This window comes from Ostrea edulis, chromosome 10, assembly GCF_947568905.1.
Source record: "Ostrea edulis chromosome 10, xbOstEdul1.1, whole genome shotgun sequence".
Lineage (NCBI taxonomy): Eukaryota > Metazoa > Mollusca > Bivalvia > Ostreida > Ostreidae > Ostrea > Ostrea edulis.
This window is the reverse complement of record NC_079173.1, coordinates 18,139,337-18,162,985: the sequence shown is the minus strand read 5'-3', so window position 1 is coordinate 18,162,985 and position 23,649 is coordinate 18,139,337. Positions and strand designations below refer to the sequence as shown.

At 34.9% G+C, this 23,649-nt stretch overlaps 1 protein-coding gene across 3 annotated transcripts in view; it reads right to left on the bottom strand.

Moving 5' to 3' along the window:
* Nucleotides 1-23,649, bottom strand: part of LOC125665233 (E3 ubiquitin-protein ligase HECW2-like) — a 41,916-nt gene that overhangs the window by 14,038 nt on the left and 4,229 nt on the right. The window contains exons 2-16 of one of the 3 annotated variants that reach the window (XM_048897877.2): nt 22,151-22,550; nt 20,562-20,672; nt 17,907-18,004; nt 16,442-16,508; nt 15,141-15,304; nt 13,097-13,239; nt 9,976-10,079; nt 7,469-9,274; nt 6,663-6,752; nt 5,798-5,948; nt 4,660-4,733; nt 2,551-2,717; nt 2,214-2,296; nt 1,889-1,991; nt 1,568-1,729 (exon numbers count right to left, since the gene is read on the bottom strand). In XM_048897877.2, the coding sequence (XP_048753834.2) occupies nt 1,568-1,729; nt 1,889-1,991; nt 2,214-2,296; nt 2,551-2,717; nt 4,660-4,733; nt 5,798-5,948; nt 6,663-6,752; nt 7,469-9,274; nt 9,976-10,079; nt 13,097-13,239; nt 15,141-15,304; nt 16,442-16,508; nt 17,907-18,004; nt 20,562-20,672; nt 22,151-22,433 (3,606 nt within the window). In that variant the 5' untranslated portion in view covers nt 22,434-22,550. Of the gene's footprint in view, nt 1-1,567; nt 1,730-1,888; nt 1,992-2,213; nt 2,297-2,550; nt 2,718-4,659; nt 4,734-5,797; nt 5,949-6,662; nt 6,753-7,468; nt 9,275-9,975; nt 10,080-11,580; nt 11,642-11,737; nt 11,787-13,096; nt 13,240-15,140; nt 15,305-16,441; nt 16,509-17,906; nt 18,005-20,561; nt 20,673-22,150; nt 22,551-23,649 lie in introns of those variants that run through there. The other 2 variants (XM_048897881.2, XM_048897880.2) reach the window with 2 other exon arrangements.

The window sequence follows — 23,649 nt, the reverse complement described above, 5'->3', positions numbered from 1 at the left end:
TTATCAATACAGGTGAATTTCAGTATCTCCAACATTGATATCTTAAGTACCACGGATAGGTCTAAGTCAGGTGGAAGTTTCAACTACTGTAACATTTCCTTTTTGTTTAGATCTTGAACCCTGCAATATCTCAAAGTTTTTTTTCCCTTGGACCCTCCATTTTCAGATAACAAGGTTTGATTGAATTTGGCTAACATCTTACTGATTTGGTCCAAGTGATAAAGAAATTAATTAATATATAGTCAAAAATAAATAGCAAACTTTATCAAATGTTTAAATTTTCAGTGAAAACAATAAAAATACAATAAGGGGATTAGAACTGTACATTTACACCAAATAACTGCACTGTTAAGCCTATCATGTGTTTGTACTTTCATTATGGTAACTGCACTGTTAAGCGTAAACGGAGTAATTCGTAGTCAAAATCAGTGTGCCGAGAACGGTCTAACAATCGGTAAGAAACACATTAGACAATCATAAAAAGAATAGCCTTATAACCACTACACTGTTAAACCTACCACATGTTTCTACTTTCATTATGATTACATTGTTAAACTATATTATGTGTTTCTACTTTCATTATGATGACAGTACCGTCTACATCATGTTTCTATTTTTAGTATCATAATTACAACGTTAAGCCTATCATGTCATTCTTGTAAAGCCTATCATGTGTTTCTTGATAAACTATATCATGTGTTTCTACTTTCATTATGATGACTCACTGTCCACCCCATTAACTTATTATATGTTTCTACTTTCATTATCATAACTACACCCATTAGACCTACTATGTGTTTCTAGTTAAACCTATCACATGTTTCTACTTTCATTATGATCACATTGTAAACCATATCATGTGTTTCTACTTTTATTATGATGACTTACAGTCTACCCCATTCACTTATCATGTGCTTCTAGTTAAGCCTATCATGTGTTTCTAAATAAACCCACTATGTGTTTCTACTTTCATTATTATTATTATTAAATTGTTAAACCTAACATCAATCGTAACAACTCAGCTATTTCCACAACCACAAATAAACCTCATATGTGGATCACCGCCATTACAGTATTTGTATTAGATTGGGTAAGACTTTAATGATACCAAAACTGAATCTGTAACAGTTGTGTAAATTAATCTCAGAAATAAAATATTAAACAGGGATTCAATTCTGGCCTTTTAGCCTGATCCACAGGCGCACTTCCGGCAAAGAAATGCATTGATTTGATGCAATATTTGCGTCAATCTATGTCTGAGTATTCTTTCCGGTTACAGAAAAGGATGAGCGATTGATCTAACATGTGTTTCTACTTTCATTATTATAATTACAGTCAAACATTAACATGTGTTTCTACTTTCATTATTATAATTACATAGTCAAACATTAACATGATTGTGTTTCTACTTTCATTATTATAATTACATAGTCAAACATTAACATGTGTTTCTACTTTCATTATTATAATTACATAGTCAAACATTAACATGTGTTTCTACTTTCATTATTATAATTACATAGTCAAACATTAACATGTGTTTCTACTTTCATTATAATGATCTTACCGCATGATTGGATCTGACTGGACTGTCACTTCCCTCTCGTCTCCCACGGTTACGGAACAACAATGACGTGTGTAAGAAATCCGTGTTAATCGGTGGGATGTCCGTTGGTAAGCGAGGGTCTATAAAGGTCGTCAATTTCAGGTTGTGGTCAATGAAAAAGGTCTGAGGGAACATAAAACAGAATAATACAAGCATTGCCCATCTTTACATCCCTACCTATAAACCTATACCAAACAATCTCGTCTCTACATTTGCCAATATCTCAATGGAACATTGCAGACTACTGACACAGGATAATTAGTAGATTTTTTAACTATTTACCTTTCCTCCTCTGTCAAATTTCATCTCCCAGTTCCTCGGCAACTCCTTGGCATGGTCCGCAAAATGATTGAGAAAAGACACCAAGTCTCTGTTGTGCTGATATCTAGTGGGGAGACAAAAGTCGTCACAGAAAACGTTAATCGTACAGCGGTGGGGTGACAAAAGTCATCACAGAAAACGTTAATGGTACAGCGGTCTTAAAAATGTTCATTAGGTCATCACAGAAAATAACTCCAGTTACCGTTAACTCTTTTCTTAAAAAAGTTAATCAAATATACATGACATCACTGACGTAACTCACAGGGATGAAATTTAAATGTCTCACCTGTCAAAGTTGTGAGGATCCCTGCGGATTTTACTGATCATGTGCTTCAGTGTTCCATTGCGGTTGTATTCTGCCATAGCCCTCTACAAAGTCACAGACATTCAGCATGTATAGTACACAAAACATTTGTGCATACATGTATCTTTTTCAACTTGTAAAATCGTTTCATTCGCAAGTATATGAAATCTTATCATTTACATGCATGTGCACACTTGTTAAATAATGCAAACTCAATACCAGGCCAGAAACAAGTTAATGCTTAACAACTAATAAATCAATGTTTTTACAGCCATCCAGTTCTTCAGTAAATGAAAATAAAATTGTTCGGAAGTCTTACATCATTGCCCTGTAGTAGAGGGAAGAAATCTGAACGGGTTAGGAACTTCACGGCCGGCAATCTGTTGTCCCCTGTCTCCGGGGCAGGAGTTTGTGCTGGGGGTGGGGACGTGACCGGAAGGGGTATCCGAGATTGAGCAGAAGTCTGAGGACTGTTATCACTACCTCCTAAAAACATAAAAGTCCCCACAGTGCATTGATTACAGAAATATACAAGTAATTAGGAACATAAAAGTCCCCACAGTGCATTACAGAAATATACAAGTAATTAGGAACATAAAAGTCCCCACAGTACATTACAGAAATATACAAGTAATTAGGAACATAAAAGTCCCCATAGTACATTACAGAAATATACAAGTAATTAGGAACATAAAAGTCCCCACAGTACATTACAGAAATATACAAGTAATTAGGAACATAAAAGTCCCCACAGTACATTACAGAAATATACAAGTAATTAGGAACATACATGTAAAAGTCCCCACAGTACATTACAGAAATATACAAGTAATTAGGAACATAAAAGTCCCCACAGTACATTACAGAAATATACAAGTAATTAGGAACATAAAAGTCCCCACAGTGCATTGATTACAGAAATATACAAGTAATTAGGAACATAAAAGTCCCCACAGTGCATTACAGAAATATACAAGTAATTAGGAACCTTTACCTGGGTTAAATTTTTATGATCTTGTTTATATTTTACAGCAATTAATGTGTTCCTTCACTAAACTTCCCACATAATCGTGTTAAATGCTACACAAAGAAAGACAAATTTTCAATCTGATTGATGATTGTTTTTAAAATCAAACTATCAGGTAATTGTTTTTTTTAATATCACACTTTCTGGTTGATCTACAATGCTACACCATCTGGATGTTTACAACATTACACGATCTGGTTGTTTATTATATCATCTAGTTGTTTATTACATTATCTAGTTGTTTATTACACTATCTGGTTGTGTATTACACTATCTGGTTGTTTATAACAGTATATGGTTGTTTATTACATTATCTGGTTGTTTATTACAGTATATGGTTATTTATTACATTATATGGTTGTTTATTACACTGTCTGGTTGTTTATTACACTATCTGGTTGTTTATTACATGATCAGGTTGTATATTACACTATCTGGTTGTTTATTACACTATCTGGTTGTTTATTATATTATCTGGTTGTATATTACACTATCTGGTTGTATATTACACTATCTGGTTGTTTACTACACAATCTGGTTGTATATTACACAATCTGGTTGTTTATTACACTATCTGGTTGTATATTACATTATCTGGTTGTTTATTACACGATCTAGTTGTATATTACACTATCTGGCTATTTATTACATTATCTGGTTGTATATTACACAATCTGATTGTTTATTACACTATCTGGTTGTATATTACACTATCTGGTTGTTTACTATATTATCTGGTTGCATATTACACTATCTGGTTGTACATGTATATTACACTATCTGGTTGTTTATTACACTATCTGGTTGTTTATTATATTATCTGGTTCTTTATTACACTATCTGGTTGTATATTATAGTATCTGGTTGTTTATTACACTATCTGGTTGTATATTACACTATCTGGTTGTTTATTACACTATTTGGTTGTATATTACACTATCTGGTTGTTTATTACACTATCTGGTTGTTTATTACATGATCTGGTTGTATATTATAGTATCTGGTTGTAGATTACACTATCTGGTTGTATATTACACTCTCTGGTTGTGTATTACACTATCTGGTTGTTTATTACACTATCTGGTTGTATATTTCACTATCTGGTTGTTTATTACATGATCAGGTTGTATATTACACTATCTGGTTGTTTATTACATGTACATGATCAGGTTGTATATTACATTATATGGTTCTTTATTACACTATCTGGTTGTTTATTACACTATCTGGTTGTATATTACACTATCTGGTTGTTTATTACACTATATGGTTGTATATTACACTATCTGGTTGTTTATTACATTATCTGGTTGTTTATTACACTATCTGGTTGCTTATTACACTATCTGGTTGTTTATTACACTATCTGGTTGTTTATTACATTATCTGGTTTAAACTTACCTGATGAAGTACTTTCTGCTGAAGCATCCTGTTCAGATCTTGGTTGGTTGATTGTTCGACGAATACTCTGATACCTGAAGCATTCAATTTTTAGTCATTATAACCTCAGAATCCACTGAACTGAAACGCGCACACAGACAGACAAACCCCACAGAAAAAACAATGCATACAAGTCAGGATTATATCAACAGTACTGCCCATTATTAGCTTGGCATGTCGCTGAATATCAGCAGAAACAGGCAACAGTAACATATAGAGGAGAGGGTAAAGTCAAATGAGCTTGATAAACCTTACAAATGTGGGTAAAATGCCTCTGATTTGATTCATGCTATATTCCTTATCTGTCTGTACAAATCCTCCTCTCATTATGTTTTTCACTGATTATATCATTGATACTCAAGACACTACAGTACATTTCTGAACTAGGATCTCTGAACTAGAATCTTCAATGCTGGAAAGGCCAAAATAGACAAAGTTGTAGAGAATTGTCAGGTTATACAAAACTTGAGCCCCCCCCCCCCCCCCCCCCCCCCCCCCAAAAAAAAAACCCTGAGAGAGAACGTTTCTGAACATGGGTGTCCGGGTAGCAATTTGCCTCTCACCACTGTGACCCGAGTTCGATCCCCATGATCAGCAGTGGGTTGTATGTGAGAGGGTATGATGGTCGCCTGCTCAGACATCTGGGTTTCCTCCAGGTACTCCGGTTTCCTCCCACATAAATGACCCCCTAGTGTCAACATCTGTGCATCAAAGGACCCAAATGGAAATGATAGCTTTAGAGCTTTCATGGGTTATCCCTGGTATATACATATATTTGTATGTATATACCGAATAAATATTTGATAAAATTTCAATATATTTCCAATATCAGGAACTAAAAACTAATACATGCTAAATCATTGTGTCTTTTGATTTTCACTAGCATTAAAATTCATGGTTTTATAAAGAAAAACACAAGTGTTCGATGACACAGAAATCTAAAGTCATGCAGTTACTCTCTATTTTTTTTGTCTTCAACAAAAAGCATACTTGGTTCATTGCATATACTTGTTTGATTACTTGACATTGTGGTCTTCCTCACCAATGAAATCAATAAAATTTTAAAATTGGTCGGTGATCCATCATTACACTGCAGTACCTTCTGTCCAGCTGCTGTCGCTGTTCCGAGCTGATGGTGGGGCGTCGCTGTATCGTTCGTTGACCGCTCTGCGGTTTCTGCCAGGTGGTTGTTCTGTTGGTGTGGTCTATGTAGAAGATCCTGCCATGGCTATCTACACGGGCTTCCCAACCTGAACAAAAGAAAAAGCATACATATAGGGACTATAAAATAATCTGTAAAGTGTTTGGTTCACACAATACAATGGATAGGAACCAAATGATAAATAACAAGATGTGTTTGTGAAACACAAATGCCACCAATAATGGCCAATTCCAAAGATGGCCAAGGTCACAAGGACAAATATCTTGGTACCAGTAGAAAGATCCTGCCACAAGAAATGATCATATACAATATGAAAGCTCTAATATTTACCATTTAGAAGCTATGACCAATGTCAAGTTTTTTAAAAGTAGGTCAAATGTCAAGGTCGATAGGTTTAGTACCAATGGAAAGGTCTTGTCACAAGGAATACTCATGTGAAATATTAAAGCTCTAGCACTTACTGTTCAAAAGTCATTGGCAAGGTTAAAGTATTCAAAAAGTAGGACAAACTCCAAGGTTAAGGTCACTGGGTCAAAAATGTTGGTACCCACGGAAAGGTCTTGTCACAAGGAATACTCATGTGAAATATCAAAGCTCTATCACTTACTGTTCAAAAGTTATTAGCAAGGTTAAAGTTACAGACAGAATTACAGACAAAAACAATATGCTCCCCGATCTTCGATCTCAGGGGCATAAAAATGTATTCAAATACATCACCTGAAAGAGAAAAGTGGACAGAACTAAACCCGTACCAAACAGAAAATCTTGAGAGGGGAAGTGAAAGGTAGTGTTGTCCACTTACCTGCGGGGAGAGGCTGGTCACCTGGAGGTGGGTCAACTCTGTGGTATCTCTTTCTGGCTGGAATTTTTGGCAGTGGTGATTGGCTACCCTCTGAAATAGCCACAACATTCACATGTACCTCAATGCCATTAACTGTTTGAGCTTTTGCTTATATTACTTCAGATTCAATGTGCAACACATACTGTACTGTACATTTTGCTTTAAAATTATCATAACACTGCATGTGTACTTCTTTACATCTTCGCTAGCCAAGAGTTTACGATCCGCTCCATTTCTCTACAACCCTTGGCTGCGCGTTAGCACGATTTTTATGACAACAATTTCCTGCATGTGATTGGATGCAGGCCAAGTCCCCTGCATCTAATCAGATAGCATGTTACAGTACACCACGTGCAAGACGATAGTCATTGTCTTCAAAACACTTCCATTTAATAACTTTTCATAGTCTCCATACAGCATGGCGGTGTGTAGATTATGCCATGAGGCTTTGCATATAACATCGTGTAACTCACTGGGCGCAGCTATTTTTATTTGAACACATAAAGTGTAGTTGAAAATCGCATTTTCATTGCTTGATCATGATGTAGTCCAAACAGAATTTGTTTTCTCCATCCGCTAGAGGACGCCACTCAAAGACGAAAATCCTTCCGAGCCAAGGGTTGTTGAGAAGCGGAGTGGATCGTAAACCTTTGGCTAAGGAACAGGGTTCGAAATTAACTTTTTTAGATACCTTTCCAGATACACTACCTTACATTTACAGATACATTCCCATACCTTACCTTTTACAGACATATACCTTTCCTTACCTTTTGAAGTGGGTGGTTTGGGTTCTATTCTGTTGGTTGATTGCCTGAGCTGCCACACCGTTGACCGTGGGTCTGACTCTGGCCTATTGGAGCCTGGCTTGACACTCGATGGTTTGCCTGTGCTTGTCAGTGGTCTGGGCGAGTTGCTAGGTGTGGCAGTATTACCTGCTGCCGAACCATATGGTTTCTCTGCTTTATCACTGGAGGTGTGGGTTTCACAACCAATGTCGGTAGTTAAGACAGCACCGGAGTCCTCCTCAGAGTCCGGTTTAGATTTGTCTTTTTGTTTTTGAGTCCACAGTTGTAACTGTTGGACAATCTGTTCTCGATTGTGTTGTTTTTCCTCCTCACTTAAAACACGACTTCGTGAATTTCTAGGAATTATGCGGGGTGGTGTTCCCGAGTCTGATATTGAACTACTGGACCTATCCAGGGGGGCCCTCACTGGGGTCGAGACAAATATGTCATTATTTCTGAAGTTCCTCTCACAAGGTGCAGCTATGCTGTGTCGACTTGCATATTTCCTTTGTTCAGCCACTGAATCACTGTATGAAGTTTGCATAGAAGGACTTGGACTAGTTCTCGGACTGCATTCCACAGATCGGCTCACTGGACTCGAGTTTCTGAGTCTGTCAGGTGACACTGCGGACTCGATGCAAGGTAACATGGATACTTGGGAAAACACAGTGCTATTGTTCGACATTTGCCTAGCTGGTAATTTAGTCACAATGCTTTTCGGTGTATTATGCATTTCCAATTCAGATCTTGACGTCTTCGGACGAGATCTCTTTGGACTGTCCACCTCATCCGTAGAATCTGCCGACTGAATAGAGATTTCCGCCTCCTGTGCACCAGCCCGAGTTGGGGCTAAGGAATCAGGTTCTTCAGCCCCCTCCTGAGAAGTTCCAGAATTCATTGTACTGTTTATACTCGTTTCCTCTCCTTCCTCTTGGTGCTGTTGAGGACTCGTTTGAGACACTGTGATTGGGCTGTATGTGCGAGGTGGTAGAGGTGGGGGTTCCAAGCTGTGACATGACCTTGAATTGTCTGCACTTGGAGGTCTAGGTGTTGGTGGCTCTGACCTTGACTCTGAACCACTATCTGGTGGAATTTGGACAATCCCCACACCAGTAACAGGAAATGAAGGTCTTTCTCCTCTCTCGGGCGTACGCGGAGGAAGGGGTGGGGCATCTGACATGCGGTACCTTGGGGGTAGTGGTGGAGCTTTGTAGGTCCGTGGCGGGAGTACAGGTGGTTTGGGGGGTAAATCGTTCATGACTAAATTCACTTCACTGTCTAAAGAGCTGTCTAACAATTCAGGACCTTCATCCTGTTTGCTTCTGGCACAATTCAAAAACTCTGGTGAGGTATCACCATTCGCACTCACTGTCTGCGGGGAAACATCAGAGCCACTCGAGTTATCTCCACTTGATGGCACAATGGACGACAATCCTGAACTAATATCACATGTTCCACCCTGATCTGATTCCTCAACCTGAATTTCCTCCGTATCCTCAGAATAATTACACACTATGTCTGGTACACTTGGTAAACTGGTATCCTCCCCTCCATTTTGAATACTGTCACTTTCAGCCTCATTTATTTCACTGTCTTCAATGTCACCACTGATACGGTCCCTTAATAACTGAGTCAGGGATATCCCAGAATCCTCTTGGTCATCTAGAGAATCGTTCTTTGATACAGATCCATTTTCAGACACAGTTTCTGCATTTTCCATAGATCCATTTTCTTGACATGATTTTGCTTGAAATTCTCTTCTACTGTTGTTAGGAGAATCTGGTACCCCTAAATATACACATTATAATTAACTGCCCTGCATAATCTATATACATATGTAGTTATCAGTTTAAGAAGGCAACTGAAAGCTATATCACATCCATATACTTACTAAGCACTTTTAAATTAAATTAATACTCTAGATCACTTTTATTTCGCGGGACCTTGTTTTCGCGAGGATACAATGATGTATTTATTCAGGAAACGTAACTTTCACAAATTATCATTTATTGCTTAAATCTTTTATATTTTAGAATTTATTCACAAGACCTAAATTTTCTCGAATGACAAGTTCCACAAAATTAGGTTTAAATAATGTTCTCACAAATAAAATGTGTTTTATGGTATATCTACATAAATATAATACTGTATAATAGACTAAAACACAAATTAATTTTTTTTTTTTACAAAAAAAGTATCAGTTGTATTTTGAAATTGTTAAGAATATACATGTAAATTAACAGTGATCAAATAGAAAATAATAAAAAATATGGTTTCACATTTAAATAAATCAAACTATACTTCATCAAAGTACACTTTATATGATTGTACAAAGTATTGAAATCAGAATTGTCATGTGTGTATTATTAGACATATTATTTTTTTCTGTGATGTAAAACTGTATATACCTATAAATATAGACACATGTTCAAACCATTCCTCAAGATCATGATTGTACACTATAGAAATATTCAGCCTTGCATACTAACCTGATTTGCACTCGAGGTCAATGACATCGGCACCAAACTTGAGGGAACCACTGACAGTGTCTGTGGGTGTTCTCTTTGTTAAATCAAGACTAAACTCTGCTGGCCTGTTTAATGAATATCAAAATATCAATACATATCTATGTCCAAGCACTGCATAAATCTGACAAACAAGAAATGTTTTAGAAACATGTATGTACTTCCTTCAACCCCCCCCCCCCCCCCCCCCCCCCCCCCCCCGATGAACCGTGACAATATGAAAATTGAAAACTTATAAATTTTGGCTGTCTATAATGATAGAGAAAAAAATGGGGGTATCAAGTTTCATGTCTATAAAGCAAAGGATTCACATATACCCCGAGTAGTTTGACCTTTGACCATGTGACCTCAAAATCAATATCTGTCATCTACTCTTTAAAGCAACCAGTATACAAAGTTTAATGCTTGTTCAGGAAAGGGTTTTCAAGATTTTGAGACGACACCAGTGACTTTGTCTAGCATCCAATTGACAGACAGATACCCAGATGCAAACCGATATGTCCCCTCCTTTTCAATGGTGGGCATAAGAATAGTTTCTTGGTAGAATAATCTCGTGAAAATCTAGATTTTATTTTCTTCCAGTTTGTTGATCTGGAATAACCGAGAAAACAACGAAAATTTATTTTTAACACAATATTATGAAAACATGCTAGGCGACCGAGTATCATAGGCTACCTCACGATACGAATCATGATACGGCGCGGTGTTCGAAATTAACCATAGACCGAGTCTATATCAAATGACACTGGTCTATGCCAATTGTAATTGGGATAGACCAAATTGTCTATGCCGATTTTCTAGGTTTAAAGCAATAGAGTTATCCCAAAAGTTGATGTCTGATAAACGTTATGAGGAAAGGAGGACATTGTTATGGAAATGGAAAGAAAATAAGCTTTCTAAGTACATTAGAAGTAAATAATAATGTTTTAAATTTTTGTTACTTTTTTTCAATTTTGCGGTCTATGCAAATTTGATAAGGTCTATGTCATCTTGTTTTGGCATAGACCCGTGGTCTATACCAAGTTTGAAACCAATTTCGAACACTTGATACAAACATGTGATATGAAATACATCACAATACAGTTTTCACGACTTTAATAATTCAAGATTTCTACATTTTCTGTGGTTTAGTTTATAGTGGTACTTCGTACATTTAGTATCACTTCCAAGATAAAAAACACACAGCCTCCTGTATCAACATGTACAATGTAGTTCATTAACTGTATAGGCATGATAGGAGTAACAACTGAAAGTCACTAGACTATTAGGGGTTATAAAACATTAAACTTATGTCACACAAAGAATAATTCCAAATGTCAAAATATAACTGTATCATTATATAACACTGATGATGTGTACCATACAGACTCGTAATCATAAAGTCACACCTCTAATCACATTCAAACTTATGCCACATGAAGAATAATTCCAAATAAATGACAAAATATAACTCGATATTACACTGACGACACAATAACATATCACACACACTTGCAGTCAATATATATATTGTCTTAAAGTTACACCTCTAACTTTAAAGCACCTGGTTTTTAAAACGGTGTGACGTACAACAAACTAACAAGGCATCTATCTGGTCCCACATGAAACATCACTATCTTCATTTCAAAGCTAGACTTACCTAAAATACTCCCTAATACTAATCTAACTTCCACACCCAATACACGGTGTTGGGAATACCTAGTGAGTCTTACTATCCTGATCTTACCATGAGGAAGTGTTACAACGCAGCATCATCAGAAGCACGCCAAGGAGGATGGCCTTACTCACTCTATATAACATTACTTCCTCATCCTGGTCATTCACAACCGCTTGTGTGGTTTACTGAGGTCATGTTTGTTTACTGAGGTCAATTTCATGCTTTGTAACATTACAAAATGTCTGATAGGTCACCAGTTGATCTGTTTCAGTTCTGTATGCTGTATCATGATAAGGTTGGACACCAACTAAAGCATTCTATTTTCAGGTTGTATCACTTTAATGCATTTTTTATCTTTTGTAAATATTCAACACATGCACGATATTTAAAATACACAGTCACTTAATCAATCATGGATATTTTTTCTGAGTCATACAAACGATCGATGTGGTAATGAAATACTATGTCACTTTTCCTCTTCAGACATGTAATAACTTCAATCTTCAATACTGATCTATAATTGATTGACTTTTACTCAGATGGGTAGGCCTCTGGAAGCTGCCATATTTACATAAATTCCTAAATCCCTTTAATGGGCCCCACGTGAAACTAGAACTGTCTTATTGGAACTAACACCCCTGCAGTGCATGCATATCCAAAACTGAGTTTAGTTGAGAAGTATATTTCAACACCATTTTCTTCCTAATTTACAGCAAAATACATCCTTTCATTAGCTAGAGTACTTGCACAATGATCTTTAACTCAAATCCAAATTTTATGTAAACAACTTTGGTCCAACCTTCAGTGAGTTCATACTAAAAGTCTTCAATAATACAGGGTCGCAGACAAGTTCAATACCTTTGGTAGTCAATTGGGCTACTGAAATTGCAACGTTCAGGAACCTGCACTCATTCACTTCAATGAAGGAATTTGAGTATTTTAACATTCATTAAATATTCCTAATTACTGATATGTCTAATAAAATATAGCCTATTTTCCATGCATCTTCTCAAAGAAAAACTTTTTTCAACATTTAATTTTGAAGTTATGAAAATAACTTTTTGTGTCTGAAGTCCTTTTGATCGGGTTTGCTTCCCCTGGAATGTCAGGTCACACGTCTCAATCACCAGTCATTCTGATGCAAATACCTGACACTGATCTACTTGGTTGTTATAGTCAGACAAGCGTTTAATAGGAGACAAATGTGCATATAAAATACCAAACCGGATATGATTTGTAATGAATAAGTCTGATAAAAAAATCTGCTCACGAAGTGAGTTAGATGAATTGCGACTTTAGATAGTTCACTGCTAAATCTACTCCCCAAGAGTTAGTAAACACAAATGTTAATATACACCCCTGTAAAACGATACTAAAACTGTTAACTTTCACACAATTAGTTTTATCAATAAACTGTAGAATATTTACTCTCGTTCCGTCTTGTCTATCACCCTCTGAACCGCAAGTGTGGCTTTTCCCAGAAATCGGTTGATTGTTGGCCGACTTTTAGAAAATTTATCCTTGATTTCAAAATCCAGGATATCAGTTGGCACAGACTCAAAGGAAAAAGACTGAAATAAAGAAAAAATTACTCAATATCATAATCAATTTAATTCTGAGTGGGATTATCAACTAAAAATAAAAGGAAAGACAAATTCCCCACACAAACTTTATAACAGTATGATATTCTGCATATAATTCATTGCTCATTCAGCTATTGATTTTCAATAACTAGGCCTGGTGATCTGTTCGATGCAATCATAAGTCAGGGAATGTTGCTCATTAGTATTACATACTAGAGAATTCAGTGTTAGTTAATTGATACTAAGTACCATTAAGGCTGCCTGAAAGTAATCCTATGTTTAAACATTCAAAACCTTTAAGGAGGAGGGGAAAATTAAACAACAAAAGTTTCATAGAAATCATTTTAATACTGATAAAAATGCATCTAATTAGAGAAACTGAAAGCAATGTATGCATAATATTAATTAGCCGATTATATAATTCAGAGCAATATAGTTCCCTGGACAGAATTTCAAGAGATCAATTTCAGCTAAGATTGTATGCTATATACATAGTCCATGTTTTGTTGCCAAAAATAATCTTAAATTTTATTGATGATTAAGGACAATTTGATTAACACCAGATCTTTGATCTGCTACAATATTCTGGTGTCACTAATACAAAGATCTGAAGAAATCCTGTATAGGGTCACATCAGAATGAATATTAAATAAACCAATCAAATCATCGCCGACAAAATTGTTGGTGGTAGGAATCAGTTACAGTGAATCCCAAAGTGTTCCGGATAATGACTTCTGAGAGAACCATAAATGCTGAATTCAACATGTAAGAATAAGTTTGATTGGTTCTTGTATAAGCATTTGATTGGATGACCGTAGATCATCAAGTACATGCTGATTAAACACTATACAGGATGTCTTCAGATCCTTGTATTGCGAAATCAGAATATTGGAGCGGATCAAAGATCTGGTTTTAATCAGGTTGTAAATAAGGACTGCTTTCTCTTTGAAAAACTGTGATTTTAATGAATCCTAAACATGCAGGTAGCGTTAAACATATCATTCAGGACAGCTTAATCACTGCTAAATTATAAAATTGAAAATAATACATTTAACACAATATACAACAACCTTCAACCATCAGACAATTTTCTAGTCGTGTCCTCATTTTCTACATTAAAAATCTTTATTTGTATGTCTCCATGATATGCATGTCAACAGGTTTCATTTTGTTTTCTATTGTTTGTTGTGTATAATTTGTATGCATGTTTAACATAACCTACAGTGTACATATTTTAAGAGCATAACTGAGGTCCTGTTTTTGTCATGTATATCATGAACAAACTTATACTCTTGTTTACTTAAGTGCTTACTTCCTGTGATTATTTCAGAAAATCACTAAAACTTTTCCAGTTATTACAAATCACACCACAAAATAGTCTCCATATCCCCCCCCCCCCCCCCAATCCCCTCCCCTCCTCCCTCTAAACTCACTACAACGGAAAAATCAATACCAATCTGATATTGATCACCACAAATCTGCCTTTTCACTAGCAGCTGGTTTTATTCGTTGGTTTACCGTGGAATCATCATTGTTCATGGGGGATTGATGTTCATGAATTTTGTGGGTCACTCTTACCCACAAATTTACGTGTCCACGAACATCTTTTTTAAACCAAGTAAAGTTATCTCTCCTAGTGACATCGTATCGCTCACCCACGAAATTACGTCCCCACACACCAGCAAAATTTTGCTTACCCACGAACATTGGCCCCCACGAATTAAAATGATTTCACAGTATGCCATGAGGTTTTTTTTGGTTAAAAATTGCACCCTTTGCTAATTGCATCCCCTCTGGCACATAACATTAACACACACACACACACCCTCCCCACCCACATCCTCACCTTTCTCTAATCTAATGCCAGAACTGCAACATACAACACTCACCTGTCCCCTCCAGACTGGACTAGTGGTAGAACTACACACGCTGGTCCGAATCTCTCGAAGATGGTGACTCATCTTCGGACACATCTTTCCAGGGAGAACAGACATCTTCACATACGGATCCGGGTTAAAGAACATTCCCTTCTTAAGATTCACAGCCTCAATGTCTGCAAGAAGAGAATAAACTGCATACAGCTAAATTATAATTTCTTACCACTTTATAATGAATGTTAAAAAAAATATGTTCTCATACTGTGACACAGGCCCTCGGTTTTTGCAGTTTCATCCAAAAGACCGCCCCATTTAGTTGCCTCTCAACAAGCAGGAGGTACTGAGGACCAATTCTAACCCGGATCCCCACGGGATCAATGATCTATGAACTTTTTGTGAACACCATTTAAAGATGAAACAAGATGGGCATGATACTTTAATCCTGAACCCTATTGTTACATGAGAAAACACAGGTATGATATCCTATTGTTACATGAGAAAACACAGGTATGATATCCTATTGTTATATGAGAAAACACAGTTATGATATCCTATTGTTATATGAGAAAACACAGGTATAATATCCTATTGTTATATGAGAAAACACAGGTATGATATCCTATTGTTATATGAGAAAACACAGGTATGATGTCCTATTGTTATATGAGAAAACACAGTTATGATATCCTATTGTTATATGAGAAAACACAGGTATGATATCCTATTGTTATATGAGAAAACACAGGTATGATGTCCTATTGTTATATGAGAAAACACAGGTATGATATCCTATTGTTATATGAGAATACACAGGTATGATATCCTATTGTTATATGAGAAAACACAGGTATGATGTCCTATTGTTATATGAGAAAACACAGGTATGATGTCCTACTGTTATATGAGAAAACACAGGTATAATATCCTATTGTTATATGAGAAAACACAGGTATGATATCCTATTGTTATATGAGAATACACAGGTATGATATCCTATTGTTATATGAGAAAAAAACACAGGTATGATGTTCTATTGTTATATGAGAATACACAGGTATGATATCCTATTGTTATATGAGAAAACACAGGTATGATATCCTATTGTTATATGAGAAAACACAGGTATGATGTCCTATTGTTATATGAGAAAAAAACACAGGTATGATGTTCTATTGTTATATGAGAATACACAGGTATGATATCCTATTGTTATATGAGAAAACACAGGTATGATATCCTATTGTTATATGAGAAAACACAGGTATGATGTCCTATTGTTATATGAGAAAACACAGGTATGATGTTACGGTTACCTGTAATCTTCACTTTGATCTTTCTGTTTATATCTCTCCCAGCTATTCCATTTTTAACAGTTGCCTCCTGATTAAAAACAGTTACACTGTATACATGTATATACATAATTATATGTAATATATATATATATTCAAAATATAGGTTACAAAAAGTTATCAATCTGGTTCTCAAGCCATTATTTAATTTTCAGAAAGACATGTTTATATATATATAGCATATCTAATGCATATATATTCAAAAGAGCTGACTTGTAAGTAATGAGTTGATTAGAGTAAGTATGCAAGTACACTGTATATTAATACATTTAGTAATACAAAATCCATAAATATTGCAAACTTAATACACATTTATGAAAGTTTTGATAAAAATAATTTTCCATTACACTGTTGTTAATAACACTAATTTTCTATTAAACATAAGGAAAAAAAACTTATTTCCAGTGATCTAAAAAATCAATACGTTCTGCCATTGGATTAATGGTACATATATATATGACAATAAATCTATTCGATGACAATTCTAAGAAATTAATTACTTTTCTTTTAGAATGTATACCAGAATTTCATAAAATGAGATAATCTTGAATCAATAAAAAGAAATCTTTTTGGAGCAGGCAATCCCTAGATATATACTTTCTACATGCAAGGTTCAAGTTTGTTTTCACAATTAGAGTTTCAGTTGCTTATTAGTTAATCAATTATCTCTTAAACAAACTTTTTAATTAACTAACTCTTTGATCCAGGAATGGCAAATTCTCAAGATCATGTGTAGTTTTACATACTTTCTAAATTCAATTCTTAAGACAAATTTCAAAATTACTCCATATGTTAACACTGGTTAACATAATAAAATTAATGTGTTTTTATTTCTTACAAGTAATGTCTGAACATGTAATCATAAAACTTGGGCAAAATCTATACATTCAATTTCAATAATTATTTACTTTCTTATTCTGTTTTAATTATTTTGACTGAGTGATTTCAAAAAGATAGTAAAGCTCATTTTGGTGAAATTTTTCCCTCACCCCAAATCAACTTATTCCTTTCTAATATAATTTAAAAAAGATATATGAATATTTTTCAACTTTGAAATGACCTCATGTTTGTCAGATGTTACACTAGGAGCCAACTTGTATAGCAGATTGAATTTTTGTCCAGGAGGCAAAAATTCAGGAGACATAATTTGTAAGATTATAATCATTTTAAATTTGGAAATAAATGCATAAAATTATAGTTAAATTATATTTTATAGAAAATGACTTGCACGAGTCATTTGCACTTATTTTGATTGTTTTGAAAAATTTCCACAAAACGACCATCACTACCCCTTCAACTCTTTCTTTTTGGATTATAATCGCAGGTTCTAAGTATCATTGATATATACATGTATTCATGAGTAAAACAGTTCCTGATGCTAATCACACCACAATAGTAATTTAGACCAAATAAGAAACAATTAACAAACCTGTGGGGACGTCGGTTTGACCACTTTGACCGAGGGACTTGTAGCCACAAGATCTTGATTACTGCCCAAGTAGTATTTGAAGCAAATCTTTGTTTCACCTGTGTCAATATGAATTTAAGATCAATGTTTTACCTGTAACAATATAAATTACACCAACATTTTACCCGTGTCAACATCAAATTATAGATCAACATTTTATCTGTGTCAATATCAAATTACATCAACATTTTTACTTGTGTCAATTTCAAATTACATAAACATTTCACCTGTGTGAATTTCAAATTACATCAATGTATTACTTGTGTCAATATCAAATTAGATCATAAAAATTTCAAAATCAACTGTAGAAGAATTGAACTGATTTACTTTCTAAATATAGATTGGTTATATTTGTAGGTTGTACTATAATCAGCCCAGGATGTCATAAAGGTTCATAAATGTCAACTTGTCAAACCATAAAACTGACCATGTTAATATCACCCTGATCATTACTGTTCAACCTGACCATTCACATGTAAACATAAACATGATACTTACGTACTTCCTGAATTCAATTCTTACATCGTTTCAACATGACTCGGTGTGTTAACATGAAAAATGTATTCTTATTTCTTACAAGTAATTTCTGCCCATATATTGAATTCATAAAACTTGGGCAAAAACATCTTTAGTCTTGCTTTCCCCAGACATGTTTTGAAGTGAAGGAGGGTGACATAAAATAACATAAATACGTTAACTAAAAATAACCTGTTTGAGTTTTTAATGAAGAAAAGAGTAATATTGGTGAAGGACGGGAGCAATAGGGAGCAAAGAGAAATAACTCATTGTGACCAAAAAAAAATATAACTCATTTTGAGTTATTTTTGAAAATTGTTTTGTAGTACGCCCCTGACTGATTTTAATACTTCTGATATGAATACAATGTTTTAGTTACCCAAGCATATTCACAAAGTCCAGAGGGCGAGTGCTGAGGCGAATTTCGAGGGTGGCTAAAACATTGTGTTGACCAATAATTGTTGTCAATTAATTCTTTTATAATATTATATGATTAAATTATATGGAATATGGAAACCATTTACTAAGTCCTACAAAATGATTACTGGTCATATTTCCATCTTTGTATGCAGCTAGAGTGCCAGACCTATTTGAAATATATTACAGATGCAAGTTTTTATTTGGACTTCCGACAACCAAAACCAAACATTTAATCATACTTTGTTTATTTCAAATTCACTTTAAGTCAAATGTTGGTTTAATCAAATATCATAGTCACCTCCAAGGCATGTGGAGGTGAACATGGTGAATATAACATTTGTTTTTTCAAGTTTGATGAATCTTAGCAAGTCAGAAAGTTTAGAATTATTCAATCATAATATATATCACATGTATTTATATACAGTTAAACCTCATTATCTCGAAATCGATGGGACCAAGTAAAAAAAATTGAGATATCCGAGGATTCGAAATATTAAGGGTAATAAAGAACAAGTGGCTGGGACTTCCAAATCACTTCGACATATCCATGGTATTCGAGATATCGGTGTTCAACTGTATTATATATTGCTAAATATTGACGTTCTCATGGTATATATTATATAATAATATATATATTAAATGACCATCACAAATAGGAAAAGGAATATATGCAAGCTAAATATATCCATTCTCTTCCAGAATTTTACAAAGTTCTATAGTGACAATGGACAAACAGACAGAGTAACGGACTTGAATTCATACCCAAATATTACTACGCTTAACAGTAACACAAAACATATAGAATCTACACACTGCATCATTGCTTTTGTTTCAAAATCTATTTCAGAAAGGAAAATTCACTGAAATTCTTGGCGGCCAGGTGGGTGCTAAGTTTACAATTTTAGGTACCCACATTAAAACCAATTAGCCCACATCCAAATCAATATTCTTTAAATTTCATGTTACAATAATAAATAAAATCATGTAAATTACCTTGTTCTGTAACGAATGTATATTATAGGTCCTGGATACCACAAATTCATGCTTTAAGTTAACCCGCGTAGAAAAATTGTTTATATTACGACATTCTGAACCATGGACGTTTCTTAAACATTAATTTTCGTGGTTCTGTATATGAAACAACTTTTAAAATAAATGATATAGTTCAGAAATGTTGTAGAATATCTAAATCTTAAAAGTTTGTTAAATCTGTTTGCTAAAAATGTTTTAGGGGTGAAAAAAAGTCATGAACAAAACAATAAATATACCTAGCAAAAAACACTGTCAAAATTTGCACCATGTTGGATGCAGAAGGAGACTAGTCGCAAACGGTTGAAGGTGGTGTCTGATTTACTTTGACTAAATAAGACTCAGAAAGCAGGAAAAATTACAAACAGAATTTTACAGTCACCAAGTGGGTGATCAGAGTTTGAATTTTAGGGATCCACAGAGACTTTTAAGTAAGGGGGCGAGCATCCCTATATCCACCCCTTCCAAAATTATCCTTTTAAAAAAAATCATTTACATAATTTGTTATCATTTGTTTAACATAAATAAAAAGACACATGATGAGAAATAACTCCAACCAATTTCATTTCTGGTGTTATAAACAAAAAGAACTATTAAAAGTTAAAGAAATTCAATTATCTGTCTGTTTACAGCTCTGGTTACCACGGTTACCTGTTGTAAAGTTATGTGTGATATCAGATAAATCCCACTGTAAATCTCCGGTCTGGCCACCATTGCCTCCACGATTTTTCATGTCCAAAAACTTGGAGGGATCTGTCTCGCCTGTGTGCAAAAAAGAAAAAAGATGACATTAAGTTAATGCTGTTGTTGTACAACCTACAAATCTGTATAAGGGACCCACACACCCATTCATTTGGATTCTAACATTTGTTTCCTAAATTTATGTACATATGTAACAAATGCTTGCATAACCACGATATCCAAAACAAAAAGCAATGTTCTGTGATTAATGCTTATAATTTTTTGTGGCTTTTTAGAATTCAAGTTACATCATGTCTACCTTATCATGCAAATTGATTGATTACGGTTTTACGTCCTTTTGGCAATATTTCAGCCATTTTAGGGAGGTATACCTTACAATAAAATATTACATAGAATACAGGTTCTGTCCGATTTGATTGACTTACACTTAAAACTAAAAGGTTATCATAGCCAGGTTTCTACTGCACAAGCTATCAACATTGTACCAGGGCCTTTATCCCTAACAGTGACAGGGCTGCCAACACTATGAAATGGAAAATAGTAAGGTGGGGGCCGCTGGAGAACTTTTATGAATAAATATGTAACCTGAGCAATTTTAAGCATATTTCAAATCCAAATTTAATGAATTTAGACATACTAATTGTCAAGCAATAAATGATTTTACAACTGAAGAATTTAGAAAGTCAAATTTTATACATCTTTTATTGATTTTACCTTCTAAAACTTGTGTACAAAATCTTGCTACATTAGTACAAATCATAATTCTACAGTTACTGTGTCAGTTATTCTGGCAAACTTTTTTATGTCATTTTCCCCGCCGTGAGAAATGTTGAAGTTTGTCAAACAGATTGTATACTTAGCATACAAACTCCCACTTTCTGACTTTGAAACCAATAGATGTTTACTTGCATAGTGTTCTTTGAATTTCTGGCTTCATTCGGTTTTCTTTTTTGGGGGATTATTGTTGCTATTTCCATCAATGCATGCCTTACGTTTAGTAGCAGCTGCCATAATGTTTATTTCAAAGCAGTAAAATGATCGAGATTTTGTATATATATATAGACTATGCAAACAAACGTAGTAACGACTATGGCTTGTTTATTATAAAGGTAAAAACCAATGACGGGCAGCTCTAAAACTTTTGAAATGTCAACTAAGCGAAAATTGGAAGATATATAGTGAAAGGCGTATTTTCGGCAATAAAATCGTAAGCCTTACGCCAAAATTGTGAGGGTTGGCAGCTCTGCAGTGAGGATCAATACAAAGAAGCATGTTCTCCTTAAACTGTATACAGTGAAACCTGTCTAAGCCGATATTAAGTGGGAGACAAATCATGTGTCAGGTTCTATAGAAAGATTTTCTGATTGCACATTTTATTGTTAATGGGGAAAAACAGAATTTGCAGTTAATACAAGGTCGGAATTCATAGTGTTCATGGGAAAAACAGAATTTGCAGTGGCTACAAGATTGGAATTAACAGTAAAACAGATTATAAGAATGTCGGATTAGACAGGTTTATCAGAAAGAAGGCAACTAACCTGACTGATACAGCCCGATCCAATCATCTGCCCCGATCTCCTCCTTAATATCCCAGCTGACCTTGACACTGGTAAACTTACTAAGGTTAAGGACGTTTTTATCCACCGCCAAGTAAGACAACAATCCCGGTGACTCTGAGGCCAAATCGGACTCGCTGTTACTCCTCTCACGTACGTGTCTGTACTCGAATGTTTGAGTGGCTAGTGGGGAGGGAGGAGAGGGAATGGAGAGATCGTCCACAGCTCCAAAGAGGGGGCCTTTCGAGGGCCTTGCCTCTGCCATTGTGAATTTTCTCCACTGCCTTTTATGTGTAACTAGTAACTCATTCTTGAAACTAGGGGTACTGCTTGGTCAGAATCCACCTCCATTACATCAACCCATGTCTAATGTTACATTGTCCTGGAAAACATTCAAGAGAAATAAAACATTATTAAAACATTACTTGAATTGAGTACCGATAATAATAAATCCAGTGGGTTCCCCCCCCCCCCCCCCCCCCCCCCCCCCCCCCCCCCCCCCCCCCCCCACGAGAACAGTACCGATATCCATTCAAAGGGGAAAAATCGAATCAAAAAAGAATAAATATTGAGAATTCTTTCATGCCAATAAATGGCACATGTTTTAAAATTAACACTGAATATTGATGAACAATTATTCTTTCTTAACAATTTTTACGAACGAGCATCATTTCATTTGACTACACTTTCTTGGCACACTGTTTTTCCCTATAATAGCTCTAAAACTTCATTGTTATTTCGGATTTCAAACATTTTGGTTGAGCATCACTGAAGAGACATTATTTGTCGAAATGCGTATCTGGTGCATCAAAATTGGTACCGTATAAGTTTTACATTGACCTCTGTTTTCTGTTTCAAAGGAAATGAAGAAATAAGTTAACTCACACGTTTTAGTAGCATTGACATTAGTACCATTTATTGGTACCAATTATATGAAGAAGAAAAAATGCTCTTGAAAATCTGCTGCTTAGTTTAATATTCTAAAAATAAAAATAGAAGTTTCTGCTACATAGATCTGTCAAGGTCCATAAAAACTTTATTTTAAATAGCTGGAGATTTTTTTTTTAGCAACAAACAATGAATAATACACAAATTAAGAGTGAAAAATGAATGATTTGTTCCGCAGCAATACTGACCAAATTGTAATGAGAGGTAAATTTTCAGGAACATCTGAAACAAAATCTAATCTATGTTGAAGGATTGCAGGGTTGAATTTGTACACTGACATTTTGTGGTTCAGTGCTCAATAGTCTACACCTGACTTGATAGTCCTTGCATGCATATCAGGTACAATACAGACCATCCACAACTGAAAATTTACTAATTTTTTCTCCAAAAATCTATTTGAAATTCCCCAAAAATATCAGCCTCCAAGCATAGTAAGAACAACAAGTGTTGTAACATAATATTCTTCGGAACGAGTTGTCTACATACTGTGTATAAAGGCTGCGGTCACATATTTATTTATCTATATGAAATAT